The 24,145-nt window shown below is 22.0% G+C and overlaps 7 protein-coding genes across 7 annotated transcripts; 6 read left to right on the forward strand and 1 right to left on the reverse strand. All coding sequences in view use genetic code 6, as the record gives it.

The window, feature by feature from the left end:
- Positions 1-532: 532 nt before the first annotated feature.
- TTHERM_00083380 (hypothetical protein) lies at positions 533-793 on the forward strand (the record flags this gene model as incomplete). Its single annotated transcript, XM_001012584.1, has 1 exon — positions 533-793. The coding sequence occupies one exon, from the start codon at positions 533-535 to the stop codon at positions 791-793; it is 261 nt and encodes an 86-aa protein (XP_001012584.1).
- A 322-nt stretch (positions 794-1,115) lies between these two features.
- TTHERM_00083370 (transmembrane protein, putative) lies at positions 1,116-2,634 on the forward strand (the record flags this gene model as incomplete). The annotated part of the gene is made up of 5 exons (XM_001012583.3): positions 1,116-1,242; positions 1,297-1,338; positions 1,395-1,436; positions 1,543-2,268; positions 2,357-2,634. The coding sequence occupies 5 exons, from the start codon at positions 1,116-1,118 to the stop codon at positions 2,632-2,634; spliced, it is 1,215 nt and encodes a 404-aa protein (XP_001012583.1).
- A 553-nt stretch (positions 2,635-3,187) lies between these two features.
- Positions 3,188-4,425, forward strand: TTHERM_00083360 (telomerase associated protein p45; the record flags this gene model as incomplete). The annotated part of the gene is made up of 3 exons (XM_001012582.3): positions 3,188-3,341; positions 3,398-3,553; positions 3,614-4,425. The coding sequence occupies 3 exons, from the start codon at positions 3,188-3,190 to the stop codon at positions 4,423-4,425; spliced, it is 1,122 nt and encodes a 373-aa protein (XP_001012582.1).
- Positions 4,426-5,470: 1,045 nt separating this feature from the next.
- TTHERM_00083350 (hypothetical protein) lies at positions 5,471-11,348 on the forward strand. The gene is made up of 13 exons (XM_001012581.2): positions 5,471-5,646; positions 5,701-5,839; positions 5,918-5,987; positions 6,046-6,308; positions 6,487-6,897; positions 7,405-8,210; positions 8,618-9,747; positions 9,804-10,024; positions 10,081-10,218; positions 10,279-10,412; positions 10,489-10,615; positions 10,671-10,918; positions 10,973-11,348. The coding sequence occupies exons 1-13, from the start codon at positions 5,593-5,595 to the stop codon at positions 11,207-11,209; spliced, it is 3,978 nt and encodes a 1,325-aa protein (XP_001012581.2). The 5' UTR covers positions 5,471-5,592; the 3' UTR covers positions 11,210-11,348.
- A 134-nt stretch (positions 11,349-11,482) lies between these two features.
- On the reverse strand, positions 11,483-16,875 carry TTHERM_00083340 (zinc carboxypeptidase family protein; the record flags this gene model as incomplete). Its single annotated transcript, XM_001012580.2, has 14 exons — positions 11,483-11,560; positions 11,616-12,942; positions 13,073-13,422; positions 13,474-13,578; positions 13,692-14,047; positions 14,097-14,255; positions 14,309-14,651; positions 14,709-14,814; positions 14,869-15,016; positions 15,081-15,298; positions 15,348-15,484; positions 15,549-16,257; positions 16,558-16,776; positions 16,841-16,875. 14 exons carry the CDS (start codon positions 16,873-16,875, stop codon positions 11,483-11,485), a joined length of 4,290 nt encoding a protein of 1,429 aa, XP_001012580.2.
- Positions 16,876-18,762: 1,887 nt separating this feature from the next.
- TTHERM_000083329 (AMP-binding enzyme family protein) lies at positions 18,763-19,752 on the forward strand (the record flags this gene model as incomplete). Its single annotated transcript, XM_012796800.1, has 2 exons — positions 18,763-19,422; positions 19,480-19,752. 2 exons carry the CDS (start codon positions 18,763-18,765, stop codon positions 19,750-19,752), a joined length of 933 nt encoding a protein of 310 aa, XP_012652254.1.
- Positions 19,753-22,122: 2,370 nt separating this feature from the next.
- On the forward strand, positions 22,123-24,083 carry TTHERM_00083330 (AMP-binding enzyme family protein; the record flags this gene model as incomplete). The annotated part of the gene is made up of 3 exons (XM_001012579.3): positions 22,123-23,807; positions 23,881-23,980; positions 24,036-24,083. 3 exons carry the CDS (start codon positions 22,123-22,125, stop codon positions 24,081-24,083), a joined length of 1,833 nt encoding a protein of 610 aa, XP_001012579.3.
- Positions 24,084-24,145: the final 62 nt, after the last annotated feature.

Raw genomic sequence — 24,145 nt, forward strand, 5'->3', positions numbered from 1 at the left:
GCTTAATTATCATAATCAAAATTTTTATTCATTTTTTTTTTAATTATTTAAATTTCAATAAATTTTTTATAAGACTATTTTAGTTTTTTTAAATGTAAATTAAGCTGTTTTTTATAAAAATACAATTATCTCAATTATTTGTTTGCAATAAGTTCGTTTTTTAAATTTTTGAGCAAATAATTTAGTAAAGTCTTTGAAAAAATTAGAAATATTCTTAAATTATTTTATATAATCTAAACATTTTAGTAAATGATTTAAAATAAATCATAAGTTAAAAAATATTAAATAGAATAAATTAATTTTAATTTTAAATATTAAATAAATTTTACAAAAAAATATATCAATAAATAAAAAAGTGGTTTAAAAGTCAATGAAAACTCTTTGTTGAAGCAATATATTTTTTTATTTGTTAAACATCTATTTAACATATGAATGCCTTGATTATACTTTAAAATAAAATAAAAATATATTTTTTAATTTTTAAACACAGAAAAAAAGAAAAGCATCCAAAATAAATTTCTTCATACTATCAATGCAATAAGAAAACTCAGAGTAAAATAAAAATTCAATCCCCTCTGAATTTTGGTATGGATAAGGGTTCTATTGTCCAGAATGCCACTTCGCCTTTGCATACTTTTATGAATGGGATCACATGTGGTATGAATGTTATTGGAAAGAATACAAAAATGGAGAATATGAATAAGCAGATAACCTATCAATTAAAGAGAATGATGAGTTAAAATGCATCAGATGCGAAAAGACAGTTAAAGTCGTAAAGAGAAATGAAAATTGAAGGGTTGGAATACAAAAAGGAGTTGAAGAAACTAATTTATTTCAGACAATTATTTTCTGTTTTTAATATTGTATTTTTATGAAAATTATGTTATATTTTTATTAATATAGTCCCCCGCATGAATTTTGAGAAAATCATATAATATATCAAAAGTTTCTCAAAATTCATGCAGGGCACTGTATATCTATTAAACATATTTTTTTGAAAATAGGATTTATTACTATTCAATAAATTATTCCAATTTGATAAATTTGCTTTAATTTAAATAAAATCGTAGGATTAACTAACAAATTAACTATCACATAAAGTATCAAAACAAACGATGTTTACAAGAAGTTTATTTAGAACTGCTGCTAATAGCATGTTCTTTAAAAAAAATAATATTTTCTCAACCTTCGCTTTACAAAGAAGCTTTACCACAAACTAAAGCAATTAAACTGCTAGAAGAAGTAAAATACTCTAGTTGCAATTTTGATAGTTTTTAATATATTATAAAATATTAGATCACAACCATAATCATCAACACACTAACTAAAAATCTACAAGTAAAATCTTTGCTAAGCTCATTCTCATATTTAATAACATTTTTTATACCTTAAAGCTTAACAAAAGTAGATAACTGAATTAGATCCAAATGCCAAAAGTAATTTATTAGCTATTTCTACTCACAAATACATTATTTAGATAAATGATTGAACAATTAATTTGCTATTAATCATTTGAATTTTTAAATTTTATAACAAAAAAAGATATTGATTTAATCCTCAGACACAATAGTGTCAGCTTAGAAATCGAATTAGATGGAACTAGGAAAATTTATTTTATAAATGAGAATTTTACTTTCAACATTCTCAAAGAAATGATAGAATTTGAGTATCCTAGCTGTTCAGTTGAATTTGACTTTACAAGAAGTGGCTCTAATCTCGTTGATTAGGACTCTAATTTATTTAATTTTTTGAGAAGTGACGAAATGGGTGAAGTAATCATAGAGGTCGATGATGAAGTATTTGTATTGAGAAATAGTGGTCACAGTGTTCTCAACCAGTACCTAATTTAGGTTGAAAAGGAATCTTAAGAGAATTAAGGTGCTCTTCACTGGTTTTTATAATGCTAAAAAAATAAAATACATCCTTCCCACGCAGGGGTACTTTCTCATCTTATAAGTTAATTTTAATAAGAAGTTAAAAACCTCAAAGCAGCAGCAAAGAAAGATATTAACTTATCTGAGACTGAACTTGATAATATATTTATAAAAACATTTAAAAGTTTTAGTGCTCCAGTTAACTAAGAAATTGAAGCAATTTAACATCAACAAAACATCATCGAATAGGAGCTTTCTAAATTGTATGATAGAAGAGATAATCTCTTTGAAGCTGCAACCAAAAAATCTTACTTTTACCTCAAACTCATTTTACTTATCTCATTAGGCCACTTAGCTACTTTCTACTATATGATATTCCATGTAGAATGGTTAGGTATGACTAATTTTTTGTTATTTCTAATATAAATAACTAAATTAAATTATTTTAACTCTTTTTAAAATTAATTTTATTTTGAAAAAAGGTTGGGATATAATCGAACCTATTACCTACACTGTTGCTCAATTTTCAGTTTTGCTTGCAATAAGATTTTTCTGGAAACATAAGTAAATTCGTTCAGTTGAAAACATCATAGAAATCGGTAGATAAAGGTACTTGAATTAGCGTGTGATAAAGGACATATATTCTAACTTGCAAGAATAAATAATTTAGAAAGAATAACAGAGAGACTTTTTAACAAAGAGAGCAAAGATACTTTTAAATAAAAAAACCTATAACACAATATCAATAAAGGACATTTGAAATTTAATTTTTTTAAAAAACATTCAAATTTTCATTTCTTTAACTTATGTATTTGTGTATTCGTATTAGTTTTAACACAAATTATTAATAGATTAATTCAATCAAAATATATCATTTGTTCATCGTTATTATACCAAAAAATTTATTCTTTATTAATAATTAATAAATTATTTTTTAATATTTTTTTCCAAAAAAATGTATTCTTTTAATCAGATTTTTGAAAACAAAAAATGTAGATTTAATATTTGAAAAAAAAGTAATATTTTTTTATTCAGTCTTGAGATATTCATTTTTTTCATATAATTTAATCTATTTTTTATCTAAATTAATTTTAAAAATTAGTTATTTAAACATAGTAAAAATAATATTAATTGTGTGTTTTTAAGTCAAATTATATAAATATTAAGAAAAAATATTATAAATTCTAAGCGAATATGTTTGAGTTAATAATATTGATATTAATATATCCAAAATTTTTTAATAATTTGCAAAATTAAGCGCCAAAAAATAATATTTTTCAAACAATTTTTATATTATAAATCATATAATTGCAATGGAAGATAACTTTGAACTAGTTTTTTTAAAAGAATTACCTTCCCTTCCAGATTTTTCTAAAGTATGCTTCACAGGGCTGATTTTGAGCTTTTCTAATTTTCCTTCTTCTGAATAAAATTAATAAAAAGATGTGCCACATAAAATAGCAATCAGTATAATAGCTTAATATATATTTTTAAATATATATTCAAATTAATTTAATTGCTAGTTTAAGACTCCACAGGCGAAGCTGAATTGTTTCTAGATATGTATAAATTTTGCTAGGAAGAAATAAGTGTATTTAAGGCAATTACAGGAATTGGAGTCCTTAAAAAGAAGAATATTGGAGCAGGATAGGTTTGCAAAATTATTGTTGAGAGATTTAGTAAATTCGTATATTGAAATTATTGATTCAGCTTAATATGTTAATTATTTAAATAAACAGGAATAATTCACTCAGCTGATGAAGAAATGCTGCAATATTTGCTCATTCAAAAGTATAAGCTTAGTAAAACTTTAAATGAACAGCAATAAATAAAATAAAAAGAATAGTAGATTAATTAGTAGAAGATTGATAAAGTAGTTTAGGATAAAGAATCTAAAGAGCATTTATTGTGGAAATAATAATAAATACCACAAATAAAAAGCAATTAAGAAAACATCAACACATTAAAATATAAAGAATTAATTGCTGGCGAGTTGATGAGAATAACCCATAAATTGCTGATTTAAAAGCTTTAATAATAATAGCCTGCAAATAATAATAAATAGATTAATGAAATGGATGTTGAATCAAATGAATTAGCTGAAAAAAAAGAAGTAATAATTAAAATTCAAGAAATTGCAAAAGATTAACAACTTTACGATACTTTAAGCATTTAATATCAAGTAGATTAAAAAGAATAGTATTATGCTAAAATTGCATAATCGCTAGAAGATTTTGTTTCTATTTCTGCCCTTAAAATGGTTTCATACATTTACCCCAATATTTCTTACTAAGTTTCTATTGGCTTTTTCCAAAACATCTTAGATATTGCTACAAAAACTGTGAAAGATAGAGGAGCTCTAGGTTGTAATTACAAATATTTGAAAGATAAACTAACTAAAGCACTTAATCTACAATAAATTTCATATCCTTTAATATCGGAATCATATATTAGTTATTTAGTTCATTTATTCTAAGATTTTAATATTATAGAAATAGAGAACGAACATAAATTTTATTATAAATAAGCATTTTAGTATGATGATTCATGAGGGAATGATTATCATTCTCAAAATAAATTGTAAAATTGTAATCAGATAAAAGATAAATATTATAATAAAATAGAATATATCCTTAAGTAAATTATAATTTGAGAAATTACATAAGAGTATTGTTAGAAATTTGTTTTTAAAATTGAAACTAAAGTTTGATAATAAATGAAATTATTTATTTTTTATTTGACAATAAAATTAAAACATTGATAATTTTAAATATTTAGTTAATTTGTATTTTATTTTTAATGGTCTTTAGTAAATGAGAAGTAAGTATGAGTTTAATATAAATGTTGTGTTAATTACAACATACAAAATAGTTAGATAAACAAATATAATAAATAATAATAAATTACTTGTCTTTTGTATTAAAAAATAAGTTAAAAATTAAAAATATATTAATTTAAATAATTTTTTTTTCATAAAAGAATTAAATTAAAACAATTAATTTTCTTGATCATTTATCTTTGTGATTGTTTTGTCTTTATTTTTTTTATCTTTAAATTTTAAACATCTTTTACAAATCATGGGTTTTCGCACAAATCAATAAATAAATTAAATTTTGTGGAATTTTGTTAAAATTTTAAAAATATTGATAATTTTTATTCTATTAAATATATATTTTATTTTTCGATTGTTTATACTAAGGAGTGAATGATAAATATTAAAACAAACATAAAATCTATTTAAAAAGAAAAATGCAAGTTAAAAATAGTATTTTGACTTTTTCAATTGTTAAAATAAACCAATTTAGCAAACTTTATTGTTTATTATCTTAAAATAAATGAAATAATCGAAAAATATTAAAAAATCATGAATATATTTTATTTTTATATTAATAATAAATATTTATTTAAATGTATATGATGAATAACTATGAAGTTAATTAAGTAAATAGCTACAATTTTTATATATCAAGTTTTTAAAAGTAAAAATAGCAATTGAAATAGATTAACTAATTCCTCTCATTTAATCAACATCAGTTTTTATGTTTTTGTAAAAGCAATATTAGATATTTATCATCAATAAATTTTACCTCATAAATCAAATTTAGCACACTATTTAATTAATAATTCTAATATACTCTGCTTAATTAAGCACTTAAAAAACCATCTTATAAAAAAGCTTTAAAAAGTAAAATATAAATAGCATTTTAGATATAGCTTTATGATATAGTCGCCAACATAAGAGTTTCACATATTAGATGAGGTTGCCATATTAGTAAAATTGCATTTTTTCAAATAAGATGATTATTTTAGGAATATTAAAAATTAGAAATCTAAATTTGTGGTTAACAAAAAAATTGATGATTATGAAAAAATCTCAAAAGCAATGGCTTTCTTTTTCCAAAGCTTTTTAGAAGTACAAAATACATATTTAAATAGTTTATAATAGCTGTTAGATGGATAAAAATGTAAAAATTTCATATGAATTTACTGAAAATATCATGTTTTATTTATTTCCATTTACATTTTATTTTTTAATAAATTAGAAGGTTAAATGGTAGATTAGCAAATTAATATTTACAACATATTTTAAGAGTCAGAATTTGATAGAGACATGTATGCATTTATTGATCGAGTGATGATAACATTAAAATTAAAATTATTATATAAAAAGAAATATCAAGGAGTTTTCAATCAAGCTTAGAAAAGAACTTTTAGATAAAGTAGAACAATAAAAGAAATTTTGCAATTATGTTTAAACAGGTATTATAGGCGAAATAAATAAAATAAATGAATAAATGATAGATATGAGAAGCTCTTTTAATAGAATTATAGATGAAGATATAATTACATCTAGACAGGCATTTTTAAAAGATTACGAAAATGAAAAAATACCTTTAACTTAATTATAAAACTGGTCAGATGATGCCAATTCAGGTTGAATATTTTATTTAAATTTGTAAAACCAAATAATTTAAATTTGTTGAATCTTATTGCTGTAATAGAAAAAAAAATAGATCAGTGATAGTAATTTTAGTTAGATCAGTTGTCTGATAAAAATAAATACTTCTATTTATTATTCACATATTTAATAATTATTTATCTATAATAAAAGCTCTATAGTGTTTGATTAATAATTCTAAGAGCTAATCAAAAGTTTCTTGCAGTAAACTAATTGATATAGGATAGAGATTTCTCAAAACTTAAACAGCTTAAAAGCTGCATTAGTACTTGGAAGAAGAGCAAGTAGAATAAAATTAAATGAATTTCTAGGGAATTTCTAAAGGCATATCATCTGTAGTAGCACCTTATCACGAACATAGAGAATCTTATTTTCCATCAAACAGAAAGAGTATGTATTAAAATATTTAAGCTTCTCGAGACATAAAAGAAAGAAATAACACTCTCTTGAAAGAGATGCTTCTTAAAAGTTAGAATGTGAATAAAATAGTCGACCAAAAAGAGACTTTTTTCAAAGAAAATTTAGAAGAAAACAAGTAAAAAGTTAAATCAAAGAAAAATAAATGTAAATAAATCATTTTTATAATAAAAATTTAATTTTAAATGAATACCCTCTATTCTCTAAATTTAATACAAGACCATTTTTTAATAAACTTATAGAATTTCTAAACAAAGAGTTGATAAAATATGTAAATAATTTTTAAATTCATTCAGAATAAATTAGAGAATACACAGTAGTTAAATGAATAATTTATACTAAAATATTTAAACTTTAAGCAAATAAAGCAAAATATGAAAAATTAAAAAAAAGCAAAAAGATTGTAAAATAAAATTTCAATAATTTTTAAAAACTTAAGAGGTCAAAATGCTTTTATTAAATACTTAGTTTTGTTTTTTGATAAGGCTTTAATTTAATTTAAATTTTAAATTTTTTCATTAATAAAGTAGTAAGTTAAAGTTCAAATAAATACTAAAAAAAAATAGTTTTCATTAATATTTTTGAATATAATGATCAATTTTATTTCTTTAAAAACATTAAAATTTATTATTAAACCAATCTAAATTAAATTAGATGGTGAACAAAAGGAAGTTAACGATTTGAAGGTTAAAATAGATTATAATTATCATTAAGATTTAATAGACTTGATAACTCCATTTACTGATTAATTAAAGATTAAATACAATCAAAAATAATTTGAGATTCTATTATATAGCTTGATTGTATTTAAAATATAAAATCATGATATTTTTGACTAGGATGATAAAAGTAGCATAAAAGAATTGTTTAGAGAGTTATTTAAAATAACTCCTGAATAAGATGCTTTGATTCACAGCATAACTCATAACTAACCTATTGATGAAAATCTTTTAAACTCTTCTGCTATTAAAGAAAAAGATCTTGATACTTCTGGAAGCTTCATAAGCTCAAAATTCAAAAGTATTTTGAATATAATGAATATATTATCTAATAAATAGTAGGCTGAAAATTTTGAAAAGGGAAACAATATTTTATAAATTTTGCTTTATAAAATTATAAATTTTTCAGAAAAAGATTCATTAATATAGAAAAATTAAGATTTTATGAAAAATCTACTTTAACATCTTCTAATTACAGTTGCTTTAAATAATCAATGGTACTGTAACATTAATTACGAATTAAATTCTGCTGAATTTGATTAATCTGTTGAATCATTTGAGTCTTTTGCTAAAATTTTCTTCTGTAATATAATTAAATATGAAGATATTCTAATGAATATAAAAGAATAACAAACTTTGCTTATCTAAACAATCACTTACCCATTATCGTACTAAATAATCAAAATATTAATTAAATAACTTATTTTCCCTTATGATCCTGAGCAACAATCAGATTTCTAGGTAAATAACTAACAAAATTATTATTTTCAACATTATTTTTTGGCTTAAATTTTTTTAATTTTAAAATACATTTTTCAATAAATTAAAAATTTCTAAATCTAAGTAAAATTTTAACGCTTTGCTATTCAGATAAAATAAATTAAAACAAAAAATATTTTTCTTTTCTCTAATTTTCTTCTAGCTAATAAAAATGAATTATCATTTTAAGCGAAAAAGCCAATGGATGAGAGTTCAAATTATTGATTTAATCAAATTAAATAAAACTGAATACATAGAAAAATATTTTTTTTCAATTTTTGCTTTATATTTTAAAAATCAACAATTTTTTGTTCAATTCCCTTCACTCAAAAAAATTATATTTAACAAAAGTTAAAGTTTAATTGAATTTTATTTTTTGAATATATAAGATGCTACATGAACATTGGGTTGATAGCTTTGAGTTAATAAAGAGCTTTAGTGATAATTACTTGAAATTGAGTAGCCATACCTTAAAAATTATCCTCATTTATGAATGTTATACAAATTATATTAAAATGTTTAAAAGTGTAAAAAAGTTTTAGTTTTTACTTTGCTTTAAAGAGTTAACTTTAGATTTCCATTTTGATAATGAAAGAGGGACATTTTAAGGTGAACAAATTATTTAAACTTAACTTGTGAATGAGCTTGTGTTTGATTTAAAAGATGTTTGTGATAATATCCATAAATATGTCATGTTAAGTCACTCTGCATTTCCATATTTCTGCTAAATATATGATTATTTACTATCATTTTACTTACTGAATGAAAAGGACACAAAATAAAATTACATATAATAGCATTTCGTACACTCAGGAAAAAATCTTTCTTTTGAGCTGATGAAGATTAGCGGTTTTGTCACATTAAAGTAGCCTTCACTTAATGTGAAAATTCCTCTTGAAAAATCTATAAGTTTAGAAGCAGACCAAACAGAATAAATACCCTCTGATAATTAATAGGATAAAATTGTATAAGAAGAAAACAACAACAACAATACAAAGTAATAGTCTGCTAGCTTTCAAAATATTTCTACAAAAAATTAAGATTAAAATATAAATAATATCTTTTTGCATGATAAAAAAGATAACAGTTTAACAGATTTCGAAAATCAAATTTAATATTCTGATTTGGATGACATATAATAGCAATAACCAGGTGAAAGCCATGATAAGCAGCTTATAGCTGAAACAAATTTGAAAAGAATATATAAAATTTTGAGCTGTCTGCATGAAGAAAAAGATCATATTTTTCTATTTAGTATCTATATTCCTGAATTCTAAAGGCAATTCGATTTCAAATAGCATGAGTTAATTGTTTTGTTTGTTGATAATCTCCTTTCAGATATCAATGAATAAATTAAAATTCTTATACAAAATAAAACTGATATTCCTAAATCGTCATATGAATTAATACTTTTGATATGTCAAGAATTATAAAAATTTGACAAAATTACAAACTTCACTAAGGATCTTTCATATTATGAAATAGCATTACCATTGCTTGATTTATGGCTTGAAAATTAGTAAATAAATTGGTTATAAAATTTGACAAATAAAAATAATTTATTTTATGTAAAAGCAAATTTGAGTTGGCAAATATGACAACCAAGTGTATTCAAAATGAAAGATGGGAAAATCAAGAGAGCGTTGGGAATCAAGTTTACTACAATAGCAAAAATAGCTAAGATTTTGTATCAATCTTATTTAAATCCATAGAGAATCTTTTAGTTTTAAGTTGTCCATAGTCTTTTAGCTTTACTAAAATTATAAATTATCTAATCGAAACTATTCTTTTAGATAGTAAAAATATTATTTTGCTTTTAAATCATATTAAATTTTTATCTTTTATTTAAAAGCTTGCGATTATTATTGCGATATTGTACTCTCTAGCTTGTCTGAATTATCAAAGAATATTCAAGATATATAATTTTAGCCAATTGACAAGTACTGCGAAGAGATTATCAAAGAAGACATATTCCAATAAGAAACTAATTGTAAATATTTATTTTAGTTTTATTTTTTTATGAATAAAACTTTTTAAAAAAACAATTCAGTGTAAGTTTTGAGATCAATTTGCTTGAGATTAGGAAATTTAAGATTTTTGGCTGATTAAATTAACTAAAATTCACATCTGAAGGGATAAAGTATTTTAGAAATCATAAATGATAACATCAACTTTGCATCGAAAGTAAGCAAGCATTTGTTAATAGCATTATTTCTATCCTAAAAAAATATTCATTCAATTTTAATTTATTCAAAAATAGAAAGTTTCTGAAATTCTTGGAAAATCATTTGTATTCATTTTTCTGAAGAATTTCTTTGATTGTTACCTATAAAATTTAGATTCTCACTAGCTAAATTAATAATCAATTAAAGAATTCTCTGTTAGTGGTAAATGAAAATTAATTATTGTTTAATATGAAAATAAAAATTTTTATAATAATAGCTTTTTATGGAATAATCAATCTACTCCCTAATTATAAGGCGTATTTCTCATTGATATTAAGAAGAGTTCCAAGATCTTCATTTAGCTATATTTAGAATATTATAGTTGACTAATTTGAAAAGTAAATGATTACTTGCTTTGTCGACATAAATAAGCTAGATAAAATACAAAATTAAAAGAAGTTTGGCTTATTCCTTCAAAATGAAATTGACTTTTGCCGAGATTATCTCAAATCTTACTTCTAAGAAGTAATAATTAATATATTAATTTTCTATATTATTAAAGTAATTTTCTTTAAAAAGGGTTTCAACCTTTCTTAGGTGTATAAAATAGCTATATTATATTAAAAAGAAACATCAGATCTAATAATGTAAATATCAAACTAAAATCTCCCTGAATTTGACCATTAACTAGCCTTCAGGATTATATACATGAGAAAAAAATATGACTAGTCTGCCAAAAATTATGTTACAAAACATTAACACAAATTTATATAGAAAAAAACTTTTAATTTAAAAAAATTCTTGCAAAATATTTGAAAATGATAATAGTTTATATATTGTAAAAATTAATAAATGCAATTTATTTTTTTAACTAAAAATTTTAGTTAATTAATATTAAAATTTAAATGGTTGTTAAAATAAATTTTATGAGGTAAAATTTGATTTAAAAAACTATCAGGTATATTTAGTTTAAGAATTTTTATATCGAAAAGAATTACTGCTTAATTATTTATTTATATTTTAATATATACATATTTATACACTCAAAATTATATAATATAAAAGGAGTTAATAAAAATTATTATAAAATCAAATTTATGCTTAGTACTGTTGTTAATAAGATACATTAGGGTTGTAACCATTGGTTTACTTTTAGTATTCTTCATTCTATTTTTTATTGAAATATATAAATTTTATTTAAATAAGTTAAAAATTAAAATACCTTTTTCTTTGAAGTAAAGTGTTTTTTAATTTTGTAGAAAGCAGAGGGACAGTTCATCTTTTTGTTAGAACTTTCTCTTGGTGAAAAGTTAATAAAACTATTAGTGGAATTAGGATTGGCTACATTAAGTTAGTTGTTTGAATAGTTTGAGTTAGTAGTTTAATGAGGTTGATAACTTACTCTTCTAGAAAAACTGTAATTAGCAGAATTATAAGAATTTTTAACTGGAGAAAGAGATTAAATCGGGGAATTATTTGCAGAATTAAATTTATTGTGAAATGTGTTATATAAATGGCCATTTTAATTATTATTATTATTGTTAGTATGACTTTAAATTTCTCTTTTTTTGCTTAGACCTGTCATAAGTTAGATTTATTCATCTTTATTTTCTTTGAATCCAAAGCCATTACTTGTAATATAATATGAATCAGCTTATTAATTTTAAAGAGGTTTAGTTGGAGAACACTCATCTAACTTAGCTTGCTATTGCTATATAAATTGCTAATAAGATTATGAAAGATGTCGTTTAGGTGATTATCCTTAGTTTATATTAGCATTTTACTGATAAAAACTTATTGGAGGAATTATTTAAGTTTAAATTTTTTCTTTTATCTATGCTAAATTACTAAATAAAGTGGTATTTAAAATGCTCTTAAGATGTACTTATGAAGGAATTTGCTAATTTTAAATACTAAATGCTTATTTCTTATTATTTAATTAGCTAGAATCTATCACTGCTCGGTTAGTGGCTAAAGAGTTTGTTCTAATCTAATTAAATGATTAATTAACATTTTAAGGCAATTTTTAACTGCTAATATTATTATTATCATTTAGGCTATTAAAGTAGCTATTATTAGTTAAAACAAGTACTCTCTTTCCTTGAATTTCCTCTAATTCATTTCCTTATTTTTCTACATCTTTCAACTTGTTAATAATTCTCATTAAACTTTAGTTATCAGTAGTTTAAACTAAAGGTGTATTATTTACTCTGTGAAATAGATTAATTATATTTAAATTATCATCCTTGAACGGAGTTGCACTATTATATCTTCCAGTTCTAGAACTGATAGGATTAAGATATTAAGCTTATTCAATTTAAGTGAATTCTTAGCTGTATAAATCATCGTATTTATCATAGTTAATATGGTCTTTTATCATTTTTTTTTATTCGCTTGAATTCAAAAATGCTATTTAGCTACTGAGTAAATTACTATTATCCTTAAGCTAGATCCTAGATTATTTTTTCTTAGAATTATTTCTATCTTTGAATATATCTAACCCAATTTATGAGTTACCTACAATTTACTATTTTTTCTAAGGTGTATTTCTTTTGTTAGAAAAGATTTGTTAATTCTTTAATGATTTACTTTAATCTGAAAATTAATTTTTAAAACAAATCCAAATAATAAAAAAAAAATAATACATTTAAAAAAAAAATAAATCATTGAAATAAATACCGTTAAGAAGATGGGACTGATTTATATTCTATTTTCAAAGACTTATCATTCGTTTTGGGTCTAATAACAGGTGCTTTAAAATGAGTTGGTGTTAAGGCTGATTGGTTATTATATGACTATCTAATACTGTTATCGTTAATAAATTTATTTATCCCTAACTCATTCTTTTTTTAAATGAGTTGAGAACTTATTTTATCATTTAAATATTCTTCTTTAAGTTTATCTGGATTATTTCTTTTAATTAATGTTTATTCTGTTTTGACATCAAAATTTTCTAAGTTTTTAAAGATGTTGTTAAATAGCTAAAAGTCTCTCTGAACAGTGGCTTAAAAATTTTTTAAGAAAGCTTTCTATTAAAAAGAATTAAATATGATTAAATTTTTTATAAATATTTATTTTACATCATAATCTTCTCCTTCTGACTCACTATCAGAACCACCTTCTGAAAATCCATCTGATTCTGCATCATTTTACTTTTGCTTTTCTTATTCCTCTGCATTTTTAGACTAAATTTTAGAAAATAAAAATGATTTTAAAAAATTACACATTTTAAATCTAAATAAAGAATTATTTAGTTTAAATTGATTGATCATAAAGAGTAATTTTTATAGTAATTTACGAAATATTTAGAGAAAGGAGATTCTTCAAGTAGAAACTGCTTGTTAAAGTTAATACTTTTTTAATTTATTTTTTATATTTTAAAATTCATTTTATTTTTATGATAGTACTGGGCCTTCTTTTTTTTATCTGGTTTACCATTTGTTTTGCTTAAGTAAGATAAAATTCCTTCATTTTCAGAATCGCTTTAAAATTTTTAAGAAAGCCTATCGTTCCTTATTTTAATCAAGCTAGCAGGAGTGACTTCTTCTACAATTGATTTTTAGATTAAAGCTCTTTAAGTTATAAAACCAGAATTATCACTTCTACTTCCAGCTGTAGTAGCTTAAGTTGAAGTTAAAAATGATTATTCATCCACTAATTTACAAATTTACTAAATATAGCTTTTTTAAAAGAATTTAATTACATGCTTTTTATTCACGTTCTAACTTTTTTTATTGGAGCTTTGCTTATTATGTTTAGTCATAATCAATGATTGTTTGAACATACTCGTCTATTCCTTTAGCTATTTACTCTCCCATACTAAGCCAGTCATTTATTGTAAAATCAATAGTAGTTTGATTACCTAAATAAAGAGTAAATAATTTAGATAAATATGATTATTACTTAAAATTATACCTATGTAGTAGCTTCCATTAGAAGCTTCAACAGTGAAACAATTTCCAATATCGTAATTATTAAAAAAAATTCCTCTTGCTGTGTTTTTTTTCATTTGAGAAATACGAAAAATGCAAGAAAAATATCTAAACATATCTGTCATTTTTGCTAGTATTTTACTGAATAATCTGCATTTGTAGTAATTTAAATCAAATATTGGATAATCTGGACCATATGTGAATACATTTTTCTTAACAGAGTGACCGTGTAAATCTAAAAACATGATCAAGTTTTATCCATACTATTTTTTCGTAATTGAAACTAATTCTTTCAGCCCGATGACAGTTGGATAAAGCATTTTGTCCTTGTTTGTTTAGAAAGAAAGTAAGATATTTAAAAGGAAGAATTAGTAAAATATTACTGGATTTGCAAATACTCTATTCAAATCTCTACCTGCTATACCAGTTCTATAGTTACCAAGAACAACACCATCAGGATTAAGCATCGGTACAATCTTAAATATGCATCTATTTATATTCATTATTATATTTTTTAAATGAAATATCTTAATTATACTTTACTTTTTTCTTAATTCATTTGCCTCCTCAGTAAACATGTACTTGAGAAAACCATGCATCAGGTAGGATCCATTTGACTCTCCTGGATGAATCCTAGCAGATATAATGATGACTTTTCTTTTATTTATTTCCTCCTCACTTTAGTTAAAATCTATTAAAAAGTTATATTAATTTACATTTATAATATTAAGCTTCTTAAAATTTTAATTCATTACCTGTAATAGTTAATAGAGGAACATCCAAACCACTCATTGAAGAGCTTAATTTTTCTTCTTTAAGGAAATTACCATTTTAAAGCTTATGTATTGTTGATAACTCCCTCAAAAACATAGTTAAGTAAGAAAATGTATATGGGGGACAGTACGCGATACTTACAACATCATCTGAATATTTAAAGACATACTCAAATGAGAGCTGGTAATAAACTTTAGGCCTATTTTTTATGAAATTTAATGATAGAAACTTTAAGTTTAAGGATTTACTTAAGTTCATCTATATATTCTTTTATGAATGGATATCTAAATTCTTTAAGCTAATAAGTTACTTTCTCTCCTTGTTGTGACCAATCAGATTTAAAAAGCAGGTTTTCTTTTTGTGAGTAAATATATGGCTTCATTCCCTGATGAAATTAATTTAATTTAATTTAAAATAGACTAAATAAAATTGATATAAATTTGAATTACTCTCATATAAAGAGATTTGTTTTTACTGAAATTACAAATATTAAATTTCACTCTTTAATTTGCTTAAGCACCTTTCACTTTAAAGTTATACCACTAAAGATGCCCTTTAGTATTTGAATCAACTCTCATAAATAAATCATATTCATTCTAAGCAACTTGCACAACACAGTCAAGATTGCCACTTTCAAAATATGAATCAAAAATCAAAGTTTTATTATTTTCTCTGTTTTCTTCAGTTAAAAAAAGGCTGAACTATTTATCATTTTTATTAAAATTACTTTAGGGTGTTTTCAAATTTATTTAAATTCCTTATGTTAAACTAAACATTTCTGAAGTACTTTAGTTTGTTTCATCATTTTAGTCATTTATTTTAATTATACTTTAATTATTATTTGAAAGATTTGGGTTCATTCCCAAAAATGGCATTTCAAATTTATTTTTATTCTTTTTTTCTAAAGAGTGAAAGAAGCCATTCATTCGAGAATTACCATAAAGACTGTTGAATTTAAAATAATATGAATCTTCTCTATTATTATCACAATAAGCAGAATGTAATTTCAAAGTATTTAAAGGGCGAAATCCTAAATAAATTAATTTATATGGAGTTTTATTTTAGGTAGGACTATTTAGATGAGATATAATAATATCTACAATGTTATTATCAAAAGTCATAGGCACTGGCCCTTAAAACTATATTTTTGGCTACCATCTATTTAATATTAAATTAGATAAATATGTTTGATTGATTTGTTCAAAGTAAATAAGCAAATTATAAAATAAATAAGCTCTCTTTATAGTTAGTAAGTAAATCTGTTATTTCTTTTAATTAGAATTAGTAATATAAAAGTAAATTTGTTGTTGCTAATTTAAAAACATTTTTTAAAACCAATAAATAATATTCTAAAAATTTTATGTCCTGCTACTTTTACATCATTTTAATATAAATAAGCTCAAATACTCATTTTTTATTCATATATCTTAGTTAAAGATAAATAAAATTACAGTTTACCCAAATATCATATCTGCTTCTAATGAGTAATCCTTTACAACAATTGGTTATGAGGGAGGTAGATTTTCATTAAAGAAGTTTATATCTCGCAATTAAGCTTCTTAAGGATCCAATTCTTCGCTCTTATTTAATTGCTATGAATTTTCTGCTTCCCCTTTTTTCTTATTAACACTAAATTGCTTTGAAGATCCATCAGAAAAGCCTCCATCACTACTTTAACTATTGAGAATTAAAATCAAAATATTGAGTTAATGGAAATCATTAAAAAGCTATTTTATTTTACAAACTATCTTTCCTAGTTTATTTTTTTGGCTTCATGCATGAAGTCTGATTTTAACTTATAATTGTACTTGATTTAATACTAAGAAAGCTATTTGGTTTTTTTATTTTACTGACACTTTCTTTGAAAAGTCTTGAATTTTGTTGTTTATTTTGCTCTATTTTTCTGAAAAGGAGGTAATTAATTTATCACAAGAAAAAACTCGTTAAAATCTAGTTGGTATATCAAAATTATAAATCTTAATAATTGAAGTCCACAAAAGTACCTATTTTTTAAATACAAAGTATCACACATATAATTATATGATTGGTAATATAAATCAATCATTCTAAAAATTTATAAATTATTTATTTGTGGTTAAATCAATTGACCATTTATTTATTACATTTTTTTATTATACATATTTCCTTTTCTCAAATATAACAAAAATAATTGCATATTCTTTTTATTTTATTTAGAATTTCATAAATTTAAAACTTTTTTTTAACTTTTATTTTATTTAAGTTACCTAAGATAAAAATATCAACCTTTTTAAAATAATCAATTAATTTTAAGTAAAAAAATATGATTGCTTTTAACAATTTACATTAAAATTTGAATTTATTTTTGAAGGACTTTAAGAATATAAGCTTAATAAACAAAATTAGTTTTCATCCTTCTTTTAGTATAGTTTTGATAAAAATTAACCAAAAGACACTGTAACAAATAGGTCCATTATTAACTATTAATGTTTGTTGTTCCCAAATATAACAAAAATAATTGCATATTCTTTTTAGTTTATTTAGAATTTCATAAATTTAAAACTTTTTTTTAAATTTTATTTTATTTAAGTTACCTAAGATAAAAATATCAACTTTTAAAAAAAAATCAATTTATTTTAAGTAAAAAAAAATGATTACTTTTAACAATTTACATTAAAATTTGAATTTATTTTTGAAGGACTTTAAAAATATAAGCCAAAAGGCACTGTAACAAATAGGTCCATTATTAACTATTAATGTTTGTTGTTCCCAAATATAACAAAAATAATTGCATATTCTTTTTAGTTTATTTAGAATTTCATAAATTTAAAACTTTTTTTTAACTTTTATTTTATTTAAGTTGCCTAAGATAAAAATATCAACATTTTTAAAATAATCAATTAATTTTAATTATAAAAAAATGATTGCTTTTAACAATTTACATTAAAATTTGAATTTATTCTAAAGCATTCTAAGAAAATAAGCTTAATAAACAATATTAGTTTTCTTCCTTCTTTTAGTATAGTTTTGATAAAAATTAGCCAAAAGGCAGTGTAACAAACAGGAGCGTTATTAATTGTTATTGTTTGTTGTAGAATGTGGTATATCAAGATTATAAATCTTAATAAATAAAATCCTCATAAGTACCAATTTTTTAACTACAAATTTATATGAGGTTAAATCAATTGACTATATATTTATTACATTTTTCATTTTATATTTGTTCTTTTCTCAAATATTTAATTATTTGATGAAGAAATATCAATTTATTTTTTTATCAAACATTTAATCTTTTTTTATTGTTATTTTACATATAAAATGAATGAAAATAATGTTTAATTCTAAAAATTAAATGTCTGATTAATAATTTTGATTTCTTCATAAAAAACTATTATTAAATATTTTTTATTTTTTGTTTGCTTGTTGAGGTTAGAAACCTATTTTGATACCTTTTTTTATTACTTTAAATTTTAAAAATAATATTTATTATTCTACTAAATTTATATATTCTACTATTGAAATAATTATCTGATATTAGTAATATGATAAAAATATCAACTTTTTAAAATAATGAATTATTGTTAAGTATCAGAATAATTACTGCTTTTAACAATTTATATTAAAATTGAATTTATTTTTGAAGCATTTTAAGAATATTAGTTGAATAAATAGAAAGTAAGTAACATGGGTTTCAAGGATTTAGATTAGTTTTCTTCCTTCTTTTAGTTTAGTTTTGATAAAAGTTAGCGAAAAGGTACTGTAACAGGAGCATTATTAACTGTTATTGTTTTTTGTATTGTTTTAGGATATTTCATTTATTTACTTCTACTATTTTCTGATAATCAAATTGATCCTAAATATGCTTCATAAAGTTTTGTCTAAGATTAAGTTGGTATTAGCCTTTAAGAAAATTTAGTTGGATTTAGGTATGAATATGACACCAATCAAAGTTTAGATGATTTGTAGTCAAAGTAAAATTAAACTTATCTTGTTTTTTAAACATACTTCTTATTTCAAAACGGAAGCAATAATTAATTGATTGAATTAAATTATACGAAATGTTCTGATCCCTAGCTTTATGGTTTTAACTGCTTCGATTTTTCTTAGATTTAAGATTAATAATTATTAATAAGCACTCAGGCTAATATTTTTTCTAGTTTATACATATTTGTTCATAGATGCTCTGATACAGATCAATTTAAATAATTTATCCCAAACAATTGTGCTAACTAAACTTAAATAGATTAAATAATTAATAATCCTTATGCTAATCTAAGATTCAACTTTTACACTTCATAATTTAACATGACTTCTAAAAAGTAGTAAGTAAATTACAGGAGCTAAGTAGTTTTTTTGTAAGGTTCATAATTTTAGCTATATTTATACAATATCTAAAAATAGGTTACTTAAGTTAAGTAAGGAAGTCTGTTTTAGAGAGAAGATTTTTTTAGCTCACCAATACAATATAATGTAGACCATTAAACTTTTGATGAACAATTTTCTCAAAGAACTGGATAAAAATAAATTTTACAAGTTACATTTGAACTGGATGAAATTGTTCAATATATTAAAATTTAATATCCAACATTTCCAGAAATATTAGCTCTCTGTAATAGTACTTTAACACTATTAATGTGTGTAGGCTTTATAGGCAAAATTATATAAGAGAGTTGATTAAAAGAGATATTTTTATGTTAATTTTATCAAACATTTATCTTCGAACTTTTGAAAGTATTTTATAAGCAAATGATATCATTCAAAAAAATTAAGAACCTGTTTTGACTGAGCGAGAGAATTATTATGAACATGAAGATGACGAAAAAGTTTAAAACAATAAATTCTCTTAGGTGCCTAATTTAGAAACTAAATCAAAAATATCTATTGATGAAAAACAAAATTAATATAGCTTTCAACTCGAAGATAAGCACAAAAGTATTAATATTGATTTTGATAATTAAAATAGTTTAAATTAATTTAATAAACAGAAATATTTACATATTAGCATGGACAGTAAATATTTACAAAAACATAAAAGAACAATTAATATCCCATAATTTAATTAGAAAAAGAAAAAAATAAATACAAATAATTCTGTATTAAAGCTAAATATGTCTTCATAATAATCTAACACTCTCAAAATTGATTCTTAAAATCAAAGCAAAACAATAAAAGGATAAAATCTTTTAGATATTGATGCAAGTAGTCATTATTATCCCAAAAAAAGTTTAGATTTTACAAATAAAATTACAAATCAGGTTTAAAAAACATAAGAGTAGTAAGAAATGAAAAATAAAATTTAGAATCATATTTAAATCTTAAACTGGCTTTAGGATAAATATCTTTTAAAAAAATTGCAATAAACTCTGTTTAAATCTCAGTAAATAATATTAATTTTTATTTAAATTTTAATTATAAATGTTTTATGAATAGGATCTGCAAAAAAGATAAATACCTTATTTCTAAAGGATTAGATCCTTAATCAAAGTAAGAAATAGAAGCGTAAGTTAATAAAAGCCTTGACATTATGCAGATATATAAAGATATCATATTTTTAAAGAAAGCTGTCATGATTCTTTTAAGTCATGAGCAATTAGCTGCAATCTAACTAGTTGGATTTTCTTCAAATTTTAACAGTAAAAATTAAATTAATTAAACATTATTTTATTCCTAGTAAACATTTTTAATTAAAAAATATATAGTTTCAAATTTCAATCACATTTAAAAGTAGTTTACTATTTTTGAATCATAAGAGAAGTAAAAAGAACATATAGAAATATTTTTTAATAAAATAACATCTAAAATGCATCAAGAAGACATTATTGATTAAAGAATAATTTCTTCTATAATTTGAAATAATTGTAAAATTTATTTTTTTATTTTTAACAATATATGAAAAAAAAATATTATTTCAAATAATAAAAAATATTTACAACAAATTTTGAATTAATATTCAGAAAATTAATTTAGCTTTTAAAGTTTTTTTAATATAAATAAATATGACAATTTTATGAGAAAAAATAATCTCCTAAAGAAAGCATATTAATTATACTTTTCAATCTTAAAAATATTTTAAGTAATGTTTTAGTTTTATGTGAAATTTTTTTTTGGTTGCCTAATGAATCATATTAAATACTAGATAATTAATTCAATTAGTTTTAATTTATAAATCTAAAAGTATTTTATATCTCAAAAATATAAAAATATATATTAAATCTAAGCGAGAAAAAACCAATTACCACAGACTGTGTTAAATTTTAAAAAAATAAGATTTAATGGCTGGGCTTGTTAAAATTGTGCACGTTTTAAGTCTAGTAGATGCTAGAGCATTTATACCATCCATATTCATATGCTTAGTCAAAATTAATCATTTAATAAAAAAATAACGATACTATTCAAAAGTTCAGTTCTATGTTGGAAGAAGTAAAAAAATGGCAAATTAAAAAGATATTTTTTTGCTTATTTATTAAAAACATAAAAAATATTTGAATGAGTCTTTAAAAAAAGTTGTTAATGATTTTTTCAATTCATTGAGAGTAATAAGCAAACATCTGCTCAATAAACCATTATTTATCTTATCTTTAAATTCAATAATTATTTATTTTTTGATTAAACTAGAATTAAATTTAATTTTGAGTTGATTGTATTAAATTTTTCTTTTTTTCACACTAATTTATTTAATTTGAAAAAGATTGATTAAAACCACCTTTGAAATCATACTTAGTTGATGATAAGATTTATATTTTGAATATGATATTAAAAATATAACAGGTTATAAATAAGAAGGGTGGTTTTATGGTTTTAGTATAATAGGATGCAAGTAGTATAAAATTAGTGGTAGTAGTGCTTTAATTTTTATTTTATAATTGATTATTTTCTAATTAAAATATTATAAAATGAAAATAACATTTAGCATTTAGAATTAGTCTAAATTTTATGTTATTTACTTTGTAATTAATTATAGAAAAGAAAATTAGCACAAATTGAAAATTAGTAGAATTATTGTTATTAAACCAGAATACATTTTTATTTAAAAAGAAAAGAAAAATGAATTTTTCAAAATTAGATATATTTTCAACTTAGTTTAACTTTAATTTAGGAAATTTGAACTCAAGAAAAGGAACATTTATAGGTACTTTGCTAACTCTCTTTATTGTTATAACTGCTTTGACATATTTAATATACATTCTTCAATAATATTTTAATAATTTGATCGAACCTAATTTTCGATCTTAAAATGTCATATCTTCCTAATTAGTTGATATTGGATTAACTAATGATATTTTAGGATTCAGATTTGAGTATGATTTAAATAAAAGCATAGACCCTTTGCAGGTTAAGCAAAATTTGACCTATATCGTCTATATGGCAGTGTTTGAGATTTATGATGGTAATAGATAGTAATTTATCTAGCTAGATATAAAAAAATGTGAAAATGAACAGTTAAATGAATTTAATTGCGTAGATTTTTCTCAATTATAAAATAATGTATTATTTAGCAATTATTAATCAAATGCCTACTCTTCAATTTAAATTTATATGTATGGCTGTTAAGATCTAGATAATATAAAAACAACTATCCCAAATAATTGTGCAAGCTAAGACTAAATTGACTAAATTATAAATGGCTATTATGCAGGATAAAGAATTATGCTTCTAACTTCTTAATATGATGTATCTTCTAAGAGTATTATGGCAAATTACAGGAGCATATTTGTGTACTCTATTGCAAACTAGTATGTTTTAACTACTGTTAAAGTATAAAAGCAGATATCAAAAATAAAGTAGGGCTTTCTATTATAATCAGAGGAAATATTTTCTTCACCAATATAGTATGGAATTTACAATTAAAATTTTGATAAGTAGTATTGTATTTAAACTAGTGGTTTAGGACCTTATAATTAATTTAACATTGTAATGGATGAGGTATAGTAGTAGATAAAAATACAATATTAAACAATACCTTAAGTTCTAGCTATGGTCAATAGCACTTTTACACTCTTAATGTTTTTAGGAGTTATTGGAAGGTATTTAGCAAAAAAATCTATTATGTAGGACTTGTTTATGCTTTTTTTAAGGAATATGTACTAAGATTCTTATTCTCAAATTCTAAAATTTAATAGTTACTTTTAAAGCAACTAAGATTTTGAATTTTATTTAAATTTCATGGAAACCAAGAGTAAGTTTATAGAGGAAAAAGAAGAATCTTAATCAATAGTTGTGCCATCTTTGATGTTAAAAACCAAATAAAAGCTAGATTAAAAAAAATAAAGTCTAATAAATTATGAAAATATCTATTCTTCATAAATAGGCGACTAAGATAAAACCATGAATTATAACTCATCTTTTAAATTTTTATCTAAATTATGCACTGTTTCTCATGATTAAAAAGAATATTCATTGGATGATAGACAAGTTAATATTTTTAATTCTTTTAAGTAATAAATTAAAGATTGCTCATCGAAAATTGATTAAAGTGTATCAAGTGAAAGCTCTCCAAATTAAATGATTAAAAGATAAATAAAAACACCAGTTACTAATAAAAGTTAATAGAAACAAAGATTTTCTTTCAAAAGCGTACGTCAATTTGAAAGTCCAGTAATAGAATAATCAAATAAATTAAGTAATATCGATTTAAATAAATCCGTTTTTGAGTACTACAGCTAAAAGCTAAAAACTATCTACAATTCTTCAATTTCGTTAAAAATTCAAAAAATGATTTTCAAAACAAGGTAAAATTATTTTTTTATTTTAAAAAATTTTTAAAAATCAAAAAAACAATATTTTGCTTTTTAAATTGAATAGATTTTGTAGAAGAAAAAAGGAATTAAATAAAATAGGATTAAGCCATCAAATGTACAAAACAATAGAGGATGAAGTTAATAAAAATATTGATATTTTTTAGGTATACAAAGATATCTTATTTTTGAAAAAAGCAATTCTAATTTTATTGACTAAAGATTAATTAGCTGCTTTACAACTTGTTGGATGCTCTTCGATCTATTTGAATTTAAAAGATAGTAAATTGGAATAGATTTTAACTTAATTTGGTAATTTATTAGTTCTCTAT

This window comes from Tetrahymena thermophila (assembly GCF_000189635.1).
Source record: "Tetrahymena thermophila SB210 genomic scaffold scf_8254697, whole genome shotgun sequence".
Lineage (NCBI taxonomy): Eukaryota > Ciliophora > Oligohymenophorea > Hymenostomatida > Tetrahymenidae > Tetrahymena > Tetrahymena thermophila.